The sequence below is a fragment of the Schistocerca piceifrons genome, chromosome X (assembly GCF_021461385.2).
Source record: "Schistocerca piceifrons isolate TAMUIC-IGC-003096 chromosome X, iqSchPice1.1, whole genome shotgun sequence".
Lineage (NCBI taxonomy): Eukaryota > Metazoa > Arthropoda > Insecta > Orthoptera > Acrididae > Schistocerca > Schistocerca piceifrons.
In genome coordinates, this window is record NC_060149.1 from 929,938,456 (window position 1) to 929,963,924 (window position 25,469).

The window sequence follows — 25,469 nt, forward strand, 5'->3', positions numbered from 1 at the left end:
GCTGCAGCTTTTTATTATTAAATATAATGTCATATTCCAAGTCTGTGATACATATTAATCTACAAATCTATTTATTGTTTAAAGTGGGTAAGTTTCAGACAACAATAAATAGCTCTGGGATTCAATCTGTGGTTGGTCTCACAGTACTTCTGACAGCATAATTTTCCCCTCTGAGCATCACTGTGTATGAAGAAAATGACAAGCTGAACTATGGCTCAGATTCCAATAGAGATTCTTTGATAACTAGCTTGATGAATCAGTTCACAGACTGACAGGAAGGAACAAAGGAAGTCAACTGTCTCAGCAACAGTGAATCCATTATTTCAGTTGTGTAAGGACATTAGAAGGAATTTTTTGCTTTAACAAAGTAACCATACCAGTATTCACTGCCAACCTTAAAGCTGGATAGCTAGAGGATGATTTGAACCCAACTATTCCCAAGTACAAGTCCATTCCACACACCACTGCATGGACTTTCTCAGCATCCCTCACAGCATACCTCCACACCCACCTAGCATCACCTGTTCGCAATCACTGTTCATTTCCTCCATGCTCACTTCTCTGAGATTCCTGCAGGAGGTTGGACGTACTTGTGCATCTGCACTGATGAAGGTGAACCCATTTCCCATTTAGAGGAAACAATTATATGACTTGCCCGAAAGAACAGACACCAACCATTCATATAATTGATTCACCTAGATGGGCAATGGATCCAACTTCTTCAGTGCAGATGCACAAGTAACACCTGCAGGAATATCAGAGTAGTGAGCATGGAGGAAATGGTCGGGGACTGTAAATAGGTGGTGCTCAGTGGGAGTCTGAGTTGGACATGAGGTGTGCCAAGATAGTCTGTCAGTTACGATAACACTGTGGCCCAGATGGCACAGTGATTAATGCACCTGCTTAGTAAGCAGGAGATCCCAGGTTCAAATCCCAGTCCAGTACACATTTTCGTTAATCACTGCTGATTCCACATAATGTCCCAATGCAGTAATCCCTTCCCTTTCCTTTCTCCCTTCCTCCACCCTGAATTTGCATATAAGATTATTTTGAATAACTGGGTTTGAAAGGAAACAGGATGGGAAAGAGATATGAAGGAAATGATGACTTCCAGCTGCACAGGGCATTACAGCAATGCAACAGTGAGAGTTGAAAATTTGTGTCAGACTAGTGCTTGAACCCAGATGCTCCACTTCTCTAGAATGGATGCCTTAACCGCCTTGGCCATCCAGACATTCTTTCTGACAGACCCAAATTCCCAACTTCCCACTTGCTGCACTGTTACTACCACTGCCCATTAACCCCCTACTTGCAGATTTCCAATTCCTGTAGATGTACCGAGCGAGGTGGCACAGTGGTTAGACACTGGACTCGCATTCGGGAGGACGACGGTTCAATCCCACATCCGGCCATCCTGATTTAGGTTTTCCGTGATTTCCCTAAATCACTCCAGGCAAATGCCGGGATGGTTCCTCTGAAAGGGCACGGCCGACTTCCTTCCCCATCCTTCCGTAATCCGATGAGACCGATGACCACACTGTCTGGTCTCCTTCCCCAAACAACCAACCAACCTGTAGGTGTTCGGACATTGGTTGTACATCTGTACTGAAACTTTTTCATCAAACTGCCATTGCGCCCTTAAAATTATAGATATGACTGCCATCTGTTCTGTCAGACATCTGACAGATTAGGTACCACTCATATCTAAAAGATTATTTTGTTGAATGTTCAACCATAATGCACCAGAAGTATTTTAAGCTCTGGAAATGACAGCTCAAGCAGCAGCATGAGCTTGTACACAGACTGTTGGATCTGGTATGTCTCCAGTCATTTCTGGCAATCTCAGCTTTCCACCAGTTTAATGAAGCTCAGGAGGATGGGGAAGAGTACCAAAAGCATTTAGCATTTCATTTCTGGACAAGTGACATTAAGTGCTCTGAATGACAGTGAGTGTTTCTATTATCTGCAAACACACAGTGCTATCATCATGCCCCTTTATCTACCCCTTACAATTCACTCATTTTTAAGTGAATATTTTGGCAATAAAAATGCACATAGTGGCTGCTCATTTAGAATTCCTTCAACATTGTAAAGTAACATCAGACTTATATGTATCATGGATTGTAGACCTACAAAATACAACTTTATGTGTTGTTGTCCACTATCACACACAGAATCATTAATTTCTTGTTGTCTCGTTGTCACTGTAGGCTTGTACCATGGGAAGCAAGGAGAGGATGTTGTTTGATGGCAGTATTCCCTTTCTATAACACAACTGCACACATGTATTAACAGGGTTATTTATTAACATAAACAAAGAGCTACTTAAGATAGTCCAGGTGTTGTGGTACAAGCCCTTCCTCAATAGTCCACATTAGCCTCATTGCTGGTGATGTACAAGTCCACTATGTACACTACTTTAGTCACTATCTGCTGTCTGCCTCTAAACTAGAGGCTGAGCTAACTACAACTGTGATTCCTACTGGGCTGCAATGGATGACTCAACTCATTGACTCACTGGATGACTGACTGACCACTGGGACCTCTGGTCCACGGTGGCGACCTAAATACTGGTGATCGAGAGGGCGTTGGCAGTGCATTTCTTGCAAGCTTTTTCTTGGACTCTCTTATGGTAAGGGCTCACTTGCTCCAGTGCCTCCTATCAATCTTCTTGCAGCCTCTTTGCTGGCCTGTGTGCTGGTGACAGCTTACACCAGCACAATTAATACATAATGTTTGTGATTAGATTAGCACCAGACAGTGTGTATTCTCTAGCATTATGGCAGTTAGATTCTTCTCTAACTGAAGTTTTGTGTATTGTTGGGGCATTCAAGATTTCTCAAGCATGTCAGGTGACCATTTCCATATCAGAACTGTCATCTTACTCAGGAAATGTAGCATGACATAGACTGTTTGGTGGTAAAATTGTAAAAATATCATGTAATACAGTCAATTGTATAGGTGCAAATAAATTTCATGACACAGTCAAGGGTAGAGCCACTCTGCTTTACACTGTCAACAATCATTCACAGTATTCCCATTTTATTTCTTGTTGATACTGCAGCATCAATCTCAATTATTAATCAGATAGCTCTACACTTAAAATCAGTTGCAGGCTGTGGACTTATACTCATCATGAAATTCCAATACTAGGCCATATAGATCTTAAATTAATGCATAAGCAAGTGACCAGAACATTTTATTTCTTTTTAGTAGCAAAACTGTCAATGGAAAACATTTTTGGTCTGGATGGATACACAGCCTTTGTATTTTTCTATTCAACATTTGGCCCAAGCAATCCAGAACACTATTTCATATGCACAAGAGGATTTTTTGTATCTCCAATATGCTCCCTTGCTTTCTAGAGGCCAGGAAATGGTTTCTAATTTTTTTGTTCACATATCAGCAAAAGAGTAATCAGTATCAAAATTTTTCAAAGCCCACTTGATACCTTTAGTCTTGTTGGGTGAGGTTAAAATGGAATGCTTAGAGCCATTAAAATTGCATTCCTCAATTCGTTATAGCAAATGATCATCACTTTCAATCATTGTCCACAAACCATATGGTGTGTTACACTATATGGTAAATGCTCAGTTGATTGTGGACTTGTATCCCTTCCACAACCTGATGAATTATTTTTAAAATTAGCAGGGGTCAGTATTTCACTAAGATCAATCTTTTGGAAGCTGGTTTTCAATTTCCTTTGGATGAGGCTTCCAAATCCATTGTGGAATTAAATACTCCTTTTGGATTCTATCAATATAATGTGTTATCTTTTGGCATTCATAGCACACCAGCAATCTTTCAGAAATGTCTAGTACAAACAGTCCACAAGGCATCAATTACTTGGAATATATATTATAGATAGTAATAATCACATCATATGGAGCAGACTCCTTATCAATATGGAAAAGTTATCACATGGTGTTCCTCAAGGCTCAATCCTTGGGCCAACTGTATTCCTGTTTCATATAAATTACTTTTCTCTCAATATAAATACCCATCTAACCTAGTTTGCAGATGACACATCTGTCCTAATTGAAAATGAAGACGCTGTCAACATACCACAGAGTGCCATGAATATGTTAAGTAAACTGAAAACATGGTTCAGCTTATATGGGTTAATACTAAACATTTCAAAAACCCATGTGATGAGTTTTAAAACTAAACAGTCAAAAACTGAAGAAATCCATATCATTTATAATAATAAAAAAAATGGCAGAACTTGACTCAGTCAAATTCCTTGGAATAAACTTAGATATAAATCTGAACTGGAATACACATATAGAGTATCTAGCAAATAAATTAAACAGTGTTGCATTTGGACTGGAAATTTTAGCCAGTGCTATTCATATGGACAACAGGAAAGAAGCATACTATAGCTATTTTGATTCTGTTATTAGATATTTTTAGGGAAACTCAGGAAATGTTACACAAATCTTAAAGCTGCAAAAACAAATCATTTACAAGATGTGCACCACACAGCCAAGGCCATCAAGAACTAAAAATATTAATTGTCCCCTTTTTATATATCTTTGAGGTGATTCCCTTCCTACGTAGTGAAGCTGAGCTATTAAAAAAATCATTTTGAACTCTCTTACAACACAAGACACAGAGAAAACTTACATTCACCTCAAATTGCTTAAAATTGTATGCTCAGACTCCTCAACATATAGCCATGAAAATTCACAACAAAATAAAAGTGTGTGACATAATGTATAAGAAGCTAAATATTTTAAAAAGCAAGTTAAGTGATTTTCTAATTGAAAGATGCTATTACTCAGGGGAAGATTTCATGAAGGACGATGTGATACTTTGAGCTGGATCCTTAAAATGAAATAAAACTTTATGATAGTTATAGTGGATGCAAATTTTGTAAGAGCATGAGAAAGAACCTTGTATAAATTCTTCAATAAGTAATACTGTATGTTTGAAAAATTTTAAATAAGTAAATTCTTCAACAAGTAATATTGTAAGTCTGACAAAATTTTAAAATTAGTAAATTATAGCCCTGACATGTCTCTTGTACATCATACTTACGTTCAGAAATTCTGTATGTTATGAGATGTATAAAACTCATCTCACATTTCAGGAAAAATTTAGGTGGAGCGCGTATCAAATCTCCACGAGTGTTTTCAGTTGTTTTGTAATTTGTCAAAGTGCTCTTTCTTTCAGCCTTCTATTAAATATATAAGAGTTATCCATAGCTGGGATGGCCTTAGACCAGCAGCACTCCAAACTGCTCTTTCCTTGCCCTTGTATCAGACTTATATGGACATTTCACACTATGATAATGGAGCCATTCTATTGCACAAGTACCTAAATGTATCAAAATGGCCTCTTACATTCACCTCTAAGATGTTCATCATGCCACAAGAAAATTATTCCCAGATAGAGAAGCAGGGATTGGCAATTAACTTTGGTATCCATAATCTCATTTTCCTACATGGCAACCAATTTAATCTGGTCACAGATCATAAGCCATTATTATCCATATTTGGCCTCAAACCAAAGTTTCCTATATGGTCACTCAGAGTTTGCAACTTGGGGCTTTTTTGTTATTGGATTGCCAATATTCCATTCATTATCATACACCAGCCAAGCATGCAAAAGTGTGTTCACTTTCATGGTTCCGTCTGGGGTCCACATGATGACATTGATAAATAAGAGACTGTTTGCTTTCACACTGATTCACAATAGGAACAGTCAGTGGAAGAATTTCCCATTACTTCCATAGATGTTGCAGCAGCCACATGTAAGGATCTATTCCCTGAGAAAGGTTTCCTAATTTGAATAAACTGGCTGACCAAAAGCCCTTCCTTCAGTAGCCTCCCAGAACTTCTTTGTTGCTTCTCATGATGCCATTCACTACATCTTTTCAAAGGTCCCATGTTATTGAATCTTGAAGATCATCAGTGTTGAGTGGTCCTTCCATAGGTTCTGCATTTCTGTATATTGCAACTCCTGCATCACTTCACCTGGTCATTTCCAGAATGAATAATCTGGCCCAAAATGGGTATTGGACACAGGTTGATGAGGATATTGAACATGGCTCACCAATGCCAAACTTGCCAGATGCAGCAACCTGCACTGCCCCAAGCCTACTAGCCATTACTTATGCCTATCCATTAATGCAATTGGGTGCATGTGAACCTTGTGTCCACACATTTTCTCATTTCCCATACGAGTTTAAAATGCAACAGGCTGTAGTGGAGAATACTAATAAGTCTCTGGCCATTGTTGTTTCTATTGAAGGGCCCCAACAAACTCTGGCCACCGATACTGGATTTCTGTTTGCTTCTGCTAATTTTCAATGGTTTTGCACCCAGAATGACGTCAAGTACACTAGTGTTCAGAAGGGGGAAAACAGGACATCTTGAATGACTATAGATAGAATGGTCATATTCAATGGACATGTACACTAGTATGTTCTGCAGAAATGATTAGCATTTCAGTTACCTCAGTTCAGCGTATGTCCTGTTGCATAGTAGGAACAGGGTCCGCCATGAGTCTTGACAACTTATTCCATGTGTTATGTCATCGACACATATAGGGTGTGAATGGCATCCTGTGGTATAGCCATTCATGCTGCATTCCCCTGGCTCAAAAGTTCATCTGTGGTGGCTGGCACTGGGTCACAGTGCTGCACCCGTCGTATCACCATATCCCAGAGCAAAATGCTAACATTCTGTGATACCAAGAAGGCATGTGTTCATGCAGCAGCATGTGGTCATGCATTGTCTTGCTGAAATATGGCATCTGGGATATTGTGCAGAAAGGGTATGGCTACGGGTCACAGGATATCATTCACATAGATCAAACTTGTCACAGTGCACTGCAGTGGACATGCACCAACTGTGATTTGTGGTTGTACCCAATAGCACCCCACACCATAAGGCCTTGAGTTTGTGCTGTATGTCACGTGTATATGCTGTCACTGTGATATTGTTCCCCCTGTCTGTGGTGAACCAAAATGCAGCCATCATTTTCAAACAAACAGAACCTGGATTCATCTGGAAACCCTGTCTGATGCCATTCTTGTCCTGAGTGTTGTTGCTCTGTACACCATTGCCATCTAGTATGTTTCTGCACATCCATCAAAGTTAGGCAGAGAAGTCGATGCCATAATTCATGGTGCCTGTCATACCTGATGTGTTAAACTGTTCCACTGTTGTGCCACAGCCAAGGAGGATACAGATCTGTCCCACAGTGCCATTTGGATAAGGTGTTGATCTTCTCAGGGGATGGTCTGGGTGGTGCAACCTAACCCATGTCATCATGTTCTATGGCCTTCTGTGAACCATTCTGCACACACCCGTTGCACTACCAAAACATTTCGTCCCAATGAGCAGCAATTTCCTGGATGGATGCTTCACACTCTGCCATGCCCATAACGTGGTCTCTTTCAAACTCACTGATTTGCGTATATCACTTCCATTTCTTTCACCCTGGCTGTAATGGCATGGCTGAACATTTTATGTGAATGTTTAAAATTCAAATGGGAAAACTATTAACGTGCAAGCCTATCTATGCAGCACCGCTTTAATTTTTTTCTCTTACCAGGTGATTCCAATCCATAATTGAAGTCTGGCAAAACCCTTGCATGATTCATTGTTAAATCTATTGCAGCCTCCATTGGTATAAGAAAAAGCAATCACACATCAGGTTGGGCATTCTCACCTGCGTGCACATATTTGGGCATATGCCCAGCTGGATACATCCCTCCACGACTGCCCAGCAAGGCCACCAGCTGGTCTTAGTGGCCACACCTCGAGACACCAGTCCGCGGCACCAGAACCAGCTCCATTTGTACCATCCAGGGCAAGCTTAGCCTCCGGATCTGATATAGTGGTGGGGACAGCCAATTTTGATCACCCCCGGAACCAACAAAAGCAGGTGTGTTATCTGGTTCAATAACATCATCCAGGAGGTGGGCACCAGGCATTCCCAGTTCTCCAACCATCATCCATTGACTTTATGGGTCTGGACCCGAACAGTACCTAAGAGGCCCACCAGTCTGTACTGGGTCTGGTGTCAGACCCACAGTCTTCTCCAGAACCAACATAAAGCTGTGAATCAGAGCCATGGTCACCTCCAGCCCCTTCAGCACTGGACCTGGAAGTGGCTTCTTCTCTTCCAATGATAACATATGAAGCCACACCCCAGCCTTCGCACCAGGCCATGCTGTGCCCACCACATCCTACCTTGCAATGGCCAGGATAGTTCCAGCCTTATGGGCTGATTCAAATTGGGAGGAATCTTGCAGTACTGCTTGATACAGTTATGCACATGCTCAGAAAGATCACTAGGCACATGGCAAAACACCCATTGCAGATTTAAGGTCTGCTGCAGACCACAATGTTCTCATTTCTCAACCAGCCAATGTTTACAGCAAGCTCTCCAGTTTATCCATGGGTTGTGATTTGGACTTTGCAGCTACCTTCTGACATTTGGCTAGTACACAAATTTACCTTTCTGCCTAATGTGGGACTATCTTTGCTCACCGTCCAACCAACCACTGTGTTTTCAGTGAATGAACTGTTGGTATACAGGTACAGTTAGAGTGTGTGTGTCCCAGCTGAACCTTCAAATGGTGCTCTCCAGCATGTATGTGTGAGATATTCAACAAACATTCAGAGTACTGTGTTGACCACGAGGTATTCACATCCAGAATTCTTTTGATTTTTATACATCCAGAAGAATCAGAAACTATTTCTTTCTACGATTTAAGTGTAAATAAGTTTTACTTAATAAAACCAGTGTTTATGAAGAAATAGACTTACAACAGTTTGACTATGTACTAGTTTCCTGTTAATGTATACGATGGTAGTCTAAGAGCAAATGATGTGGGGTGATTTCTTAGATGGTTCATATTATCACAAGGGATATAGGCTACAGAAGGTCTGTGGCATGACCATATCACTCACCAGGCATAAACACAACACACTTTTTGTTGTGAGGACACCACTCTAGTTAAGAGAGTGAATGACCTGTAAGATCTGGTACCACAGTACTAAGAGTAATGCCATGAACATAACACCACTGTGAATCTCTTATTGGAGTGTATAGAATGTATTTAGAATAATAATTTGAAATAATGAACATTATGTATGAATGAAGAGAGATTGTTTCACATATATGGAGGGCTATTATCAAGGTCACCCATACCCTGGGAAAAGTCCCTGCCACCCTCTCCCCTCCCCCCTGCTCTTAAGGAAATGAAAAAAATATTGTGTAGTCAGGTGTTTTTTGTTCAAAAAAATGATTTAAAAATAGGTGTTATGCAGGTTTTTAATGAGGTCAGAACTGGAAATTTTTTATGGCAACTACAAGCTGCAATTTGCCTTACAAAATGTTAAAATACTTCAGACCCCTGGCCAACCCCCCACCTTCATGCACTACAAACTATCATATGGATGCCCTAGGTATTTCAACTCAAATGTTTACGTGAATGTTTCTTCTCCTATTGGCCCCAGGAGAACATTCCTAATGTTTGTATCATCACATATCTGATAACTTATTTACATAACATACAATAATCTGGACACATATCTCTGTCACTATGTATGTAGTATAACATACAGTGTTGGCAAAAAATTATACCTAAGTCACAAAAACTTGATGCCGCCAAGGAAGTAAACACTGACTCTGAAAGTTTCAGTATTTTATAGCATCAAGTGAAGGCTCCATTAAAAATGTGCTTTAATTTGTACCTATATTCGTTTTATTCATATCTATGTTCTGTTGTTTCATTTGTGTACATGTTACTGAACTGAGGATTTCTTGGTAGGGAGGACACAGCATGTTACCTTGGATGGACCGTCATGGACAGATGCAGAAGTAACTTTGGGTGTACCTGAGGGAGGTGTGTGGGTCCCTTGCTGTTGATGTCATATATTAATGTTCTTGTGGACAATACTGATAGTAACCTCAGATGTTTCACAGATGATGCAGTTACCTACAATGAAATATACTCTGAATGAAGCTGCACAAATATTCAGTCAGACCTTCAGAAATGTAAAATTGTGCACTTCATTTTCTAAAAAAATACATAGTATTCTATGAATATGATATCAGTGAGTTACAGTTGGAATTGGTAAACTCATACAAATACCTGGGCATAACATTTAGTAGTGACATGAAATGGAATGGTCACATAGGCTCAGTCATGGGTAAAGCAGGTAGCAGACTTTGGTTTATTGGTAGGATACTAGGGAAAATGCAATCTGTCTCGAAAGGATATTGCTTACAACTCACTTGTATGACCCATCCCACAATATTGCTCAAGTGTGTGGGACCCATACCAAAAAGGCTACCAGGGGATATTAAATATATAGAGAGAAGGGCAGCACGAATGGTCACAGGTTTGTTTGACCCATGGGAGAGTGTCATTGAGATGTTGAAAGAACTGAACTGCAGACTCTTGAAGACAGATGAAAACTGTCCTGAGAAAGTCTGCTAACAAAGTTTCATGAACCAGCTTTAAATGATGACTCTAGGAATATGCCACAATCCAATTCATATTGCTCCCATAGGAATCATGAGGATAAGATTAGATTAATTACAGCACTTACAGATGCATTTAAACAATCATTTTTCTGACACAACATGAAAAAAAAAGCCCTGATAACTGGTGCAGTGGGATGTACCCTCTGAGCTGCACTTCACAGTGGTTTGCAGAATGTAGATGTAGGTATAGACTAGGATGTACAGCAAGTCAAAGCATGAATGGTTTGATGATATAGAAGATGCAACCTACAATAAAATACAGTAACCATATTTGAAACATTTTGAGGAATGTCACTACATAATTTTGCAAAAAGAGACAGAGAATAATAAAGGCATAAAGCTAGACCATTATACATAGGAAGCAAATGTGTCAAAGTAACAATCAATACACAAAACTACAGCAAACAAACAAAACCAGTATACTGTTCATTAGCACTGATTGTTACTGAACCACTCATTGCCCAACTGTCATACATGCACAGTTGTCAGTATGTCTGGTGAAGTGGAGTGCCAAAAAGTAACATCCATTTGAACATTAGACTAAAATATGAATTTTTTCATATTTTTACTGACATAGACGTTGCTTATGGCTTCAGTGACAGTTAATGATAACTTATGATATCCTAAAGTCATTACACTTGCTGCTCATACATAAACCAAAATTCCTAATTAATTATTAATGGCTCTGATGAAGGGACAAGAACAGGCCATAGTGTGCAGCTCAATAATGTTCCAACTTTTAGATGAGTGTCACTTCATCTGTAATTGTCCATATACATTAAGTGAAGTGGTGGTAAATTCCTGAGATTATACTGAATAAACAAGTGAAGTGTTGGTGGGAAGCACAAGTTATTATCATACACAGTCTCATCTGCTATGAACTGTAGGTACTTACAACAGCAGCTGCTACATGAGGAACTCATATCCCTCGTTCAGAATGGCACTAACATAATACTCTTACAGTTCAATACCCACTTGCGTTACTGTCTTGAATATTTAAGTCATCACAATTACCCAATATAATTATATTGCATCTTATTTTATTATGACTGTTATAAGCAATGAATTGTGATATTTATTCCCCTCCTTACTTACAGTTGTCAAAAAATGCCTTATCTTACAACAGAACATGGAAGATTAAGGGAACAGAATAAAGGAAGGAATATTAATGAATAATGTTCTGCCAACAACAAGGTCATTAGAGACAGAATGCAAGCTCTTATTAGGGAAAGATGGGGAAGGAAATTGGCTATGTCCTTTCAAAGGAACCATCCTGACATTTGGATTAAGGGATTTAGGAAAATCAGGAAAACCTAAATCAGAGTGACTGGATGGGCATTTGATCTATTGTCCTCCCAAATGCAAGTACAGTATACTAACTACTGCATCACCTCACTTAGTAAAAAAGGAACACATTGCTCACAGTTTTACAAGTATGCTCATAAAGTGAGAACATAAAATATGTTGTCCCATAAAATTCAGTGTTTGAACAACTTCTGTTCTTTAGCTACATAGATATTCTGTCAAATGTATTAAATAATTACAAATACAAATTACAGGTACCAGAAACAGTCAAGATAATATCAGAACATATTTATAATTCATTTCTGGCAAATAATATCAAACTATATACGTTATTCAGTCCACAGGCTCATAATGAGGAGATCCTCCTGGATATGAAATATGTTAGAATATCCAAGTAAAAATTACATATTTTATAGAAGACCTCATATGCGCAGATTTAATTTTCAACCACAAATTATACATAAAGTAGTTCCCAAATAAGTGGAATCAGTCAAAAAATTGAAACCCATTTTCATTTTCAAATCAATATATTAATTGTCACCCCCATGAAACATGGACCTTCCTGTTGCTAGGGTTCCTTGCATGCCTCAGTTGTACAGATAGCCATCTAGATGACTGATTAATCTAGCATTGTAATATCAAACAAAATTGCCTTAAGTTGCTGGTACTGCAAACAGCTAAAAGCCGGGGGAAACTACAGCTGCTACCTTTGTGGAGGGCATACAGTTCTGCTGTATGGTTAAATCTGAGAGTCTAGCCTTCTTTTAGATCTTCCATATTTGAGAGTCTAGTATCCTTTTACATTATTTAATTGCCTAGATCACAAGTTTTATGACATAGATAACCAGTTTCAGTCAGTCCAATTGCCATCTTCAGATCTGTAAAGGTTTACAATAAAATATTGGTCAATACATCCTTATCAAAACCAAAAACGTTGTAATACAGTTAAGTAGAGTATATAATCTATATGATAATATCAGTGTTGTTAAGTAACAAATTGTATGTTTTGTGCACATGTGCGAAATGTAATATTATTTACAGGACTGATCTAAAGTCATCATTAACATCACACCATTATCTATCCATAAACCCAGAATTTGCAACATATTAGTCACTGGGCAGGGGGGGGGGGGGGGGGAGAAGGGCAGAACCCATGTGTGAGATAATAAGTATAAGCAATATATATAACATGCCATCCTGCATGACAGTGGAACAAGCTGAAGTTGTCCCCCTGATGGAAACTAACTTGCACAAATCATTTAGACGGAACAAGCTGGCACAGTGGTTAGCATAATGGACACGCATTTGGCAGAATGACAGTTCAAACACGCATCCAGCCATCCTGATTTAGGTTTTCTGTGATTTCCCTAAATCACTTCAGGCAAATGCTGGGATGGTTCTTTTGGAAGGGGGGGATGGCTCAAAGCTATGTCCAGCCATCCTGATTTAGATTTTCTGTGATTTCCCTAAATTGCTTCAGGCAAACGCCTGCAAGTGCAGTGTTCTCCACAACAACACAGATGGACCTGCTGCGTGCCAGCAATGTCTACTGTCATCAAGAAATGTAGATCTGATAATGATCTCTTTAGAAGATCAAAACTGGTCATCTAAAAATAAGAATTAACAACTGAAATGTGACTATGATTGTTTTTACTAAATAAGCCATAATTTAAGCATCGCTATCACTTGCTTTAAAGATCATGAAAGAAGGTTGTGTACATGGAAAAAACCTGGAGACACCAGAAGGTTTCAGACTGATTATGTAATGATATGACAGAGAATTTGGAACCACAAGTTCTAGGGTCAGATGTGGGCTCTGATGACAATTTATTTGTTGTGAACTGTAGATTAAAACTGAAGAAATAGCCAAAAGATAGGAAATTACAGAGATGGGACCTGCATAAGTTGAAAGGATAAGAGACTGTTGAGAGTTTCAGAGGGAGCAATGGACAATTATTGATTCAACAGGGTAAGGAAATACAGTATAAGATGGATGGGTAGCTTTGAGAGATGAAATAGTGAAGGCAGCAGAGGACCAAATACATAAAAAGACAAGGCCTAGTAGAAAGCTTAAGATATCAATGAAAATGTTGAATTTAATCAATGAAAGAAGAAAATATAAAACTGCAGCAAATGAACCATGCAAAAGGAAATACAAATATCCAAAAAATGAGATTGACAAAAAGTGCAGAATGGCTAAGCAGGAAAAGATACAGAAGAAACACAAGGATTTAAGAGCATATTTCACTAGGGGAAGATAAATATCAACTAAAGGAAAATTAAATAGGACTTTGGAGAAAAGAAAGCTTAGATGGGAAACCAGTATTGAGCAAAGGAGGGATAGCCGAAAGGTGAAAGAGGTATGTAGAGGATTTGTACAAGGGAGATGAATGTGAAGACAGAATTATAGAAGGGGAAGAGGACATAGATGAAGAGATGGGAGCCATAATAATGCAAGAAGAATTTGACAGAGCACTGAAAGATCTAAGTTGAAACAAGGAGTAGATGACATTACATCAGAACGACTTATAGCTTTCAGACAGACAGCTATGACAAAACTATTCCCTCTGGTGAGACCGGCAAAATACCCTCAGACTTTAAGAAGAATACAATAATTCCAATTCCAAAAAAAAGGAGGTGCTGTCAGGTGTTAATATTACTGAACTATCAGTTGAATAAGCTATGACTGCAAAGTACTAACATGAATTCCATACAGAAGACTGGAAAACACTGGCAGAAGCAAACCTCAAGGAAGATCAGATTGGTTTCTGGACAAATGTAGAAAGATGCAAGGCAATAAAAATGTGTGTGAAATCTTATGGGACTTAACTGCTAAGGTGATCAGTCCCCAAGCTTACACACTACTTAACCTAAATTATCCTAAAGACAAACACACACACCCATGCCCGAGGGAGGACTCGAACCTCCGCCGGGACCAGCCTCACAGTCCATGACTGCAGCGCCTTAGACCGCTCGGCTAATCCCACGTGGCTGCAAGGCAATACTGACCCAATGCTTTCTCTTAGAATATGGGTTAATGAAAGGCAAAACTACGTTTATAGTATTTGTGGACTTAGAGAAAGCTTTTGATAATGCTGAATGAAATAGTTTCTTTGAACTTTTGAAGGTAGAAGAGTAAAATACAGAGAGCAAAACGCTATTTACAACTTGCACAGAAACCAGATGGCAGTTATAAGAGTTGAGGGGCATAGAAGGCATGCAGTGTTTGAGAAGGGAGTGAGACAAGGTGGTGGCCTATCCCTAATGTTATTCAATCTGTGCAGTAGCTTGTGCAAGCAGTAAAGGAAACAAAAGAAAAACTTAAACTAGGAATTAAAGTTTGGGGAGAAGAAATAAAAAGTTTGAGGTTTCCAATGATATTGTAATTCTATCAGACAGAGAAAAGGACTTGGAAGAGCAGCTGAATGGAGTGGACAGAATCTTGAAAGGAGAATATAGGACGAACTTCCATAAAAGCAAAGGATAATGGAATGCAGGCAAATTAAATCAGGTGATGCTGATGAAATTAAATTAGGAAACAAGACACTTTAAAGTAGTAGATGAGTTTTGTTATTTGGACAGCAAAATAACTGATATAGCTTAAGTAGAGAGGATATGAAGTGTAGACTGGCAATGATAAGAAAAGTGTTTCTGAAGAGGAGAAATTTGTTAACATCAAATATAGGTTTAAGTGCAAGGAAGTCTGTTGTGAAGGTATTTGTCTTGAGTGTAGCCAAGGGAGAACTTTTGCTGATGGTTTGTTGCACAAACTGCCAATCTGTTGTTTGTATCTTCAGTTTTGTTTACAGTCAAGGCAACATTTGGAAGAGATGGAATAATAAATTTCCACAACCAACACATATGGGCCAATTACAATCCTCATGCTGCAGTAGAGGCTAGAGATCAGCTTCAGTTTAAGCTTAATGTGTGACTTGTCCAATGTAGGTGACTTGTAAGGAAATACATTCTTCCTGTATATCTTACATGTGCTGCCTACAGGGACTTTATTCAGAACACCCTCCAACACCTACCCCTGCAAATAAAAAGAAACTTGTGGTTTGTGTATGATGGAGCTCAAGCACATTTCAGTCTCAGTGTTTGAAATGCATTGGCTGATATTTGCCATGAAAAGTACCAGTTTCACAGCCTGCACATACCCTCAAATTCAGTCCTTTGGGTTACCATCTCTGGGGCACCTTCAACAATTGGTGCTCTATGTAGCAAACCATGCAGATGCAGAAAATCTTCATCATCAGTGTGTCACAGAAGCCTCTGAAATCATTTGAGACCATCAGAGAGTATTTGACAGTGTGTGATAGTCAATGATTCAATGATTCAATGAGTGCATGTGTGTTTAAAAGCAAGAGAAGGACATTTTGCACATTTATTATGAGTTCATGTGTTGATGAGCTTCAATAACCTCAATTGGAAACTTTCATTTATAGCTCAAATACAAAGGAATTTTGGATATATGTATATATGAGTTTTTCCTTATTTTGGTGTAGGGAACAAGTCCTCAAGTTTGTAAAATTATTTTTGGAGCACCCTGTATACTGCCTGACAAAAACTGAAGCACCCAGAAGACACGGTTGGATGTCAATGTAACTTTGTACATGATGTAACAGAGCTGCCCAGTGACCTCCTTTTGCAACATACTGGAGTACTCAACATGTCCAATAAATTCATGACATGATCCAATAAAGTACAATACTGTGATCCTACATTTTGTATGGTTTTAATGATATTAATGAGCTGATTTTGCACACTTATATCCAAAACATGTGTTTGAGCATGAATCTGGCAGAAATGATAGGTGCTCTAACTCTAAAGGCAATAACAAACAAGGTTATGTGAAACCAAACACCTCTATTAGAGTCACAGCATCACCTGCATAACATAATCAAAACATTACAGTCTGGTAGCATGTACAATAGAAGCTGGCCAGAACTGGTACAAACAGTATTAAGGGTATTCACCCACTGCAGGACAAGGCCTTCCTGCTGCAGGCAACTGATATGACATCCATGGTCAGCAGCCTCTGGTGAACAGCATGCTGTTTGAATGTGCAGCACACTGTGGCCATAGTGGTGAAGGTGTAGTAATGTGTGGATTACTACACTCCTCTTTCCTTGGGAAGGGGGGGGGGGGGGAAGAGTGCCTAGATACTATCTCCTCCATGATGCTCTGATAGTGGACACATCCTTGGTGTCTGATGTGGTTGTCCTGGCCACAAACAGGTCTCAGTCTGTGCAAACATGTGCATAGGACCAGAAGTGGTGCAAACACAGACACACAAGTCTTCCTCCCCCTTGTGGAGAGCAGTTGGAGGACCAGACAGAGGACTTGTCTTGGACTGGAGTCATTCTATAAGAACTAAGAAAGAACATAAGGGCTTCTTCAACCAGAAGTTCCATGACATACTTGCCAATCTTCATTTGTTCTGCCTCGCCATTGGATTGCAGGTGAAAAGGCAGTGTTGTAACATGATGGATGCCATTCCATGGGCAAACATCTTTAAGGGATTGAGCCAAAAATTGTGGACCATTGTCCAAAAGCACCATACAAGGAAGACCTTCAATAGATAAAATTGCAGACAGTGCTTTGACCACTGTTTCTGCTGTGATAGACAGACAGCGAACAATGTAAAGAAACTTGGAAAAGGTATCAACAGCTAACAGCCAGAAAGTGTCCACAGAAGACCCAGCAAAATATATACGGATTTGTTCCCAAGGTAGCGACAGCACCAGCTGAGGGGAAAAAACAGCATACAGTGATGCCTGTTGTCTAGAACACTTATGACAGTCCGTGACTAGGCACTCCACCTCACGATCAGTACAAGGCCAGAACACATGCCTCCATGCCAATTGTTTAATGCAGGAGGCTTCCCAATGATCTTGATGTAACAGTGTGAGAAACTCCTTGTGCAGTGTCACAGGAATCACAACACAGGCAGTACCCCCTTCCATCAACAAGAGAATAACACTGTCCAACGCAGAAAAATGATGACAGAAGGCATAGAAGTTCTGCAATGGGTTGGATGCCTGGACTGGTGGATGGTTAGCCCATCCATATTGAATCATGAGTACTTGTTTAAGCACTGGGTCTGCAGCTACTACTGATGCAATACTGGAGCTGATAATAGGGAAACCATCAATAACCTGTCTTGCTTCCATGTAAAGTTGAAAACACAACAGTTCTTCCCGATCAAAATGTGGATCAGGCCCCATGGGCAGCTGCAACAATGTGTCTGCATTTGCGTGCTGTGATGTTAGGATGGAAATGGATCTCATAATGATATCTCAATAAAAATAAGGCCCAACACTGAAGGCTTTGTCAGGAAAGGCAGCTGAAATGTGAAACAAGGAAACTAAAGGTTTATGATCTGTGACTAAGTGGTATATCATACAGTATAAGAAGACACAAAATTTTTCAATGGTATAAACAATCACAAGTGCTTCTTTTTTGACTTGCTAATAGTGCTGCTGAGATGCATTGAGCATTTTGGATGCAAAAGCTCCCACCTGATACTGTGATGCATCCATAGCCAAGACTAAAATGTTTACCAAATTGGAAAGCCACAAGGAAAGGCATACTCAAAGGCCAGTGAGCACTGGAAAGGAACATTTTTATGAAGCATTTGATGTAAAGGGTGAACCAAACTGACTGCACCTGGAAGAAACCTGTGATAGTATGCTATTTTGCCACGGAATACCTGCAGTTCCCGCAAACTGGCCAGGCGAGGCAAAGCCATAATAATGGCAACATGCTGTTCCAGAGGTCAAACACCCTACCTGGAAAGTTTGTGACAGAGATAAACGACAAAGGGTTGAAAAAATTGGAACTTCTTAAGATTACACTTAAGGTCTGTGGTGTGCAAAACAGTAATGAGTCAACAGAAGTTACATAAGCATTCTTCTGTTGTAGTGCTAACAATGGAAATATCATCAATGTAGTTGATGCAGCAAGGAAAATCAGCCATAAGTTTCCCCAAAAACCAATGAAATATGGTAAGGGTACTATCCACTGTCCACAGCCGATATTGATAAAGACAAAAATGTGTGTTCACAACAAGCATTTCTTTCCAGGCATCATCTAATGGAACCCACAGGTAGGCTTCAGCTAAGTTAGTTTTGGAAAAGAATTGGACACTCACAAGTTTTGCAAGTAACTCATCAGTTTGAGGGAGGGGGTACTGTGCATTTATGGTAACTTGCAAATTACTGCAAAGCTGGAGCTGACTCAACGGTTTTTTCACAATCACTCACAGCATAATGCACTCACTTGCTGAAACCTGTAGAACAATGCCAGGCTATGTCAACTGATCTAATTCAGACTTAACTTGTTTGGGTAAGGACACAAGTGTGGGCAATGCCCAGAAAAAAACGAGGCTGGACTGAAGGTTTAAGTGTGATATATGTCATGAAATTGTTTGCACACTCTAAACCATCAGAAAACAAACTGAAAAATTCAGGGCACAATGAATACAGGCCTTGATACGGAATGTGCTCTGACACAAGATGCACAGTCAGTAATAAAAAAATTCAAAATCAACAAATGCATCTAACAAAACAAATTCTCATGATGTGGATTGTTAACAGCCAAATACTTGATAGGATGGACTACAGATTTATATACTGTGGCAGCAGTAAATTGACGAAGAACAAGAATGTGCTGTTTATTTGCAGCTTACCAGTATACGTTTGAGAGTTGAGGGGCGAAACAGCTTCACTTATGTCCACTGGGGCAGCAACAATGGTTTGTTCAGCACAAACACTTCAATAAAGGGTTTATTGTGACCTGCAGACAATGATGAAATGTAATTAATGTCTATGTTCATTTGTTTGGAGTATGGCTTGAGGATGACAAACCAGCATAATGTGGATATTCTTGTGACAATTGTGACACAATGCCTGCTGCCTGGGGCATGCCACCCTCTCATGATGGGCAAAGTGAGAAGGGCATGATTGAAGTGCCACACGTTGTCTTTGTTGTTGTGGCTGCTACTGAGGTTTTCCACTATGGCCAGAATTCCTGATTTGCATGGCTTCATTTTTGCTAAGTGAGATTGTTGCTATGTGCTGGTGTGGCTCACTATCAGTGATGGCGATATCCTCCACGCTGGTGGCCTACTAAGCAGGAGATGTCAAAAGACTGAGCAAGGATGAATCTTCACATTGGAGGGTACTCTGATGAACTTCCTCACTGGGTGCAAGGCAGATGATAGTGTCACAAACTGTGGAGTTGGCACAGGATTCTTTGGAGGTTTTAGCAATAAAGCAACACTTATGGCTCAGACCCCTTAGCTCCGCCGCCCAAACCTGATAAGACTAATGTGGCTGCTTGTGGCACCGGTGAAACTCTATGTGAGTGGCAGTAACATACCTAAGTGTGCTTGTGATGATAAGATGACAACGAGCTACAAATTTCATTAAAGGAAAGGGAGGCCAATTCCTGCAAAGGGCCAACTAACACAACAACTAATTCACATGAGGAGGAACCCATGACAAAAACAAAGCCTTACAAATGTCCTGGTTTGTTACCCTAAATGCAACAAAGTGCTGGCAGATTCATTTCTCATAAGCTTCTCAATCTTCAGCACAGTCACCATGCAATGGAAACAGCAGTGGATGACTTCAGGTGCTAGAGTATGAACAGACAGCGTATCACTAGCTTTTCCAAAGTGACCATAGTTAATAATTTTTTCATACCCAAATGCTTGGCTAGGCAGACATTTAATAATTTTTTCATAATGTGGTGCCACAGTCATAATATATTTCTTTAAAGATGTTGTGTTTCTTCTCAATTGTTTATTATCTATCTAAGAAGTAACTATGATCAATAATGTTACATTTATCTTTGTTGTTAAGAAATAGGAATGAACCCACTTGGGGCTTTCATATGTGGTAGCTGATTGAGTTGTTAACATTACTGTGTCATCTTTACATCATATAAATAAGATGTCACTACTATAACATGTAAATAAGATTTATAGCATGAAGATTACAGCCATATGTATCAATACCACGGTGCACTCGCATTTGTAATTGTATCTCATCAACCATTAAGAAATACTAGGATATTCCTGCTCTTTATATTATGTTAAATTTAAATGTGCTGTTTAATGTGAAATCTTTTGATTCTTTTATTTGCTTAAATGTTTTTATGTACATGGCATGTTTCACATACCCGTGTTACTTGCACTTATTCCTAAGTAATGTTCCAACACATATAACAGGATTTACATGCCTGATGATACATACATCATAAATATTGCTTCAAACCTCACTGGTTAATTAATGAGTGAGTAGAATAAGTAATTGCACTGTATTGTATTCATTCTGAATTGAGGCAAAATTACACAACTTAGAGTTGGCCATGTGTTAACTTCACTTACAAAGTACAGTATATCTACCTACTAAGATGTATTTTAAACAACGTCAATGACTAGCTGGACTTTTATATTTATGAATGCAGCAAATATTATCGAGAGGTTTGTTACTGTTTATTTTTATGAGCAGGCACCTTCATTGTATACTAAGATAAACAGGTACTGCAAAGATGTACCAACTACCAAAGAAAATAAATTGCTCCTAACATTTCCTATCCTATCGATCAGTGAGTCCAAAGACTAAAAAAAGTCACCTGATTGTAACAGGAATTTTTTTGACCAACACAATTTGACACTTAGACAACTGTCATTCACTCAGGATGGTGTACAAAGCAATAGGCTCTGCCAGAAATATCGACTCTTAGACATTGTGTCTAATAGTGTATTTTAACATGACAGTATGCCATCTTAGGCAGTTTATAACACTTGAAAATATGCATTACAAATATAGATTGTTATATGGTTATATCACTTGTCATGTATTTCACTCTTATTGTCTAACCTGCTTTCAGAAAACCTTGATAATGGCACTTTGAAGCCAAAATCATGATTGTGTAAGTGTAAATGTAACACTGTAAATAAACAACAATCTAATGGAGGTACTGACTTTAAAGAGGACCATAGTTAATTTGCTGCTGGTAGAGAACTGATTGAATTTCTCCATGGAGAAATTTCATGAAAAAACAATCACTGATGTTAAGTACAGGAATGTTCTTCTCATCACCACTTGTGTTCTAAATGCAATAAGAAATATGTTTATGAAAAACCAAGAACCTTTATTTGAGTCACAGAGCGACCTGCATAACACAATTAAAACATTACAGTTTAGTAGCATGTACAAGAGAGGCTGGTGAGAGCTGGTGCATGACAATATAAAAGGTATTTGCCTAACAGGGGCAGCTGGTTTTCTGCTGCAGGTAACTGAGGTGTCACCACGGTTGGTGGACTTGTGTGGAAGTGTCTGGAGCTGCTGAATGGTGCACTACTCGAATGTGCCACATGATGCAGCTGTAGTGCCGGAAGTTTAGTAATGTGTGGGTTACTACAGTAATAATTTTGTTATTTCTCCAAGAACTTGATTACTTATTGTTGTATTTATTTTGAAATTAAATTATTGAATGTTTAGACTATCTGAAGTTATCAAGATTAAAACTGTCAATTATAAACTTTCAAATCAACTTCAAAGAAAATATTATCAACAATTAATTCATTTGTTATGTAAAAGATTCATCCTGATAGGTATATCATCTTTGTTCTTGTTAGCTAGTTATGTGAGTTGGCTGTTATATGAAATTGGTGGAAAAAGAATAATGTGAATGTTAGTTTTGTAACACGCACTCACTGCATTGCGTCTGTAATTAATTTATCTGAAGGATAATCACCTGAAAGTGTGGGATAAATGTGATGTTCATGAACTTCAAAGCCTAAGACTATATTGCTGATACAGTTGTACAGTTCAAGAACCTAATATCTTTCTGTGTCCACTAGAAATCTGAAGTACCTCTAGACCACTGTACCTACAATAAGAAGAACATAAACCTTTGAGAAAACAAGAAAAGTAAAATCGATTCTTTTCAATTCTGACATTGTAAATAGCTGTTTAAGACAATTAGTAATATTTTCACCCAACCCAGTACAACATGTAAGAGTAGGCTTGGAAAAACACTTTGAATTTTTGATGATTTTACATATTGTGAGAGGTGGATCACATTAGAATATGGATGCATCAGCTGGGCAGAGAAAGATGTCTTAAACAAAATTATCAATTACAAAGGTAATAGGGATGCTTTTTACAGTAAAACATACACTATGTGATCAAAAGTATCTGGACACCTGGCTGAAAATGACTTACAAGCTCGTGGCACCCTCCATCAGTAATGCTGGAATTCAATATGGTGTGAGCCCAACCTTAGCCTTGATTATAACTTCCACTCTCACAGGTCTGCATTTAATCAGGTGCTGGAAGGTTTCTTGGGGAATGGCAGCCCATTCTTCATGGAGTGCTGCACTGAGGAGAGGTAGCAATGTCAGTTGGTGAAGCCTGGCATTAAGTCGGTGTTCCCAAGGTATTCCCAAAGGTATTCTGTAGGCTTCAGGTCAGGCCTCTGCACAAGCCAGTCCACTACAGGGATATTATTGTCATGTAACCACTCCACCACAGGCTGTGCATTATGAACAAGTGCTTGATCATGTCGAAAGATGCAATCGCCATCCCTGAATTGCTCTTCAACAGTGGGAAGCAAGAAGGTGCTTAAAACATCAATGTAGACCTGTGCTGTGATAGTGCCATGCAAAACAACGAGGGGTGCAAGCCCCCTTCATGAAAAACATGACCACACCATAACACCATCACCTCCAAATTTTACTGCTGGCACTACACAACCTGGCAGATGATGTTCACCAGGCATTCGTCATATCCACACCCCGCCATCGGACCGCTGCGTTGTGTACCTTGATTCGTCACTCCACACAACATTTTTCCACTGTTCAATCATCCAATGTTTATGCTCCTCACACCATGTGAGGTGTTGTTTGGCATTTACCAGTGCGCTGTGTGCCTTATGAGCAGCTGCTCAATCGGAAATCCAAGTTTTCACACCTCCTGCCTGTCATAGTACTTGCAGTGGATCATGATGCTGTTTGGAATTCTTGTGTGATGGTCTGGATAGATGTCTGCCTATTATACATTACGGCCCTCTTCAACTGTTGGCGGTCTCTGTCATTCATCAGATGAGGTCGGCCAGTACACTTTTGTGCCGTATGTGTCCCTTCACGTTTCCACTTCACTATCACATTGGAAACAGTGGACCTAGGGATGTTTAGCAGTGTGGAAATCTCATGTGCAGATGCAAGATACAAGTGACACCCAACCACCTGACCATGTTCAAAGTCTGTGAGTTCCGTGGAGTGCCCCATTCTGCTCTCTCATGATTTCTAATGACTACTGAGGTCCCTGATATGGAGCACCTGGCAGTAGGTGGCAACACAATTGCATCTAATATGAAAAACATATGTTTTTATGGGTGTCTAGATACTTTTGATCACACAGTGTAGTAATTTAATCCATACATACCAGAACGTTCAATATATCATGAACTTAACAGAGTACTTGGATGTATACCTAAATGAATCAAAAACACATTTCTTCATAGCAACTGAATTAGGTTGCAAGGAAGAGGAAGAATATGTATACAGGCTAAGAAATTATGAACTCATAAGCTTTTACTGTAGAAGGACACACAAAGGTGGAGGGATAAGCATTTGTAGCAGAAATGATATATCGTGAGAAAAAGTCAAATGGATTGATGATATGAGTAAAGAAATGGTACTTGAGGTTGCAGCAAAAAATTTAAAACTAGAAAACAACAGCCTCATTATACAGCTCTGTATAGGTCACCTGGAAGCAGTATTGAAGAATTTTTCAATTGTCTGGAGGACCTGCTTGAGAAGACATCAGCATACAAAAGAAATGTGCTGTGTGTTGGAGACATCAACACATACTCTATACAAAATAGCATTAATTATTTGCATCATGTTGACTTACTTCATTGTTATAACTATTATCACATAAACTCAGAACCTACAAGAAGTACTGTAGAAACACAAACTGCATTGACCCCATTCTCACAAACAAAACAAAGGAGAAATAAACATAACCACCATAGAAAATGACATATCTGACCATAGAGCTCTTACTATGGAAATTGATGTAGGGAATGTAGATATAACTAAAAGTGATATGTTTATGTATAAAAGAAAATTTAATTATAATAAACTTAAGAGGGCATTAGGCAATGAAAATTGGGAACCAGTTCACAATGCAACCAATATGAATGATAAATGAGAAAATTTCTATAAACCATCAATAAAACTTTAAACAAAACATGTCCTATTAATCACAAAGTGAACATTTCCCACCTCAAATATGTGAACTGGGAGAGAACATGAAAGGCTGTTACATACTCTTTAGAGATACTAAATTAAAAACTATTTAACAAAATACACTCCTGGAAATGGAAAAAAGAACACATTGACACCGGTGTGTCAGACCCACCATACTTGCTCTGGACACTGCGAGAGGGCTGTACAAGCAATGATCACACGCACGGCACAGCGGACACACCAGGAACCGCGGTGTTGGCCGTCGAATGGCGCTAGCTGCGCAGCATTTGTGCACCGCCGCCGTCAGTGTCAGCCAGTTTGCCGTGGCATACGGAGCTCCATCGCAGTCTTTAACACTGGTAGCATGCCGCGACAGCGTGGACGT

General features: G+C 39.3%; 1 protein-coding gene across 3 annotated transcripts in view; it reads right to left on the reverse strand.

Moving 5' to 3' along the window:
* The window catches only part of LOC124721851 (homeobox protein aristaless-like), a 128,149-nt gene that overhangs the window by 64,569 nt on the left and 38,111 nt on the right, over positions 1-25,469 (reverse strand). Inside the window, exon 2 of one of the 3 annotated variants that reach the window (XM_047246983.1) lies at positions 15,972-16,086. The exons of the other annotated variants lie outside the window; for them this stretch is intronic. Coding sequence (XP_047102939.1) covers positions 15,972-15,999 — 28 coding nt within the window. The 5' untranslated portion in view covers positions 16,000-16,086. The remainder of the gene's footprint in view (positions 1-15,971; positions 16,087-25,469) is intronic. 3 annotated transcript variants of the gene reach the window in all.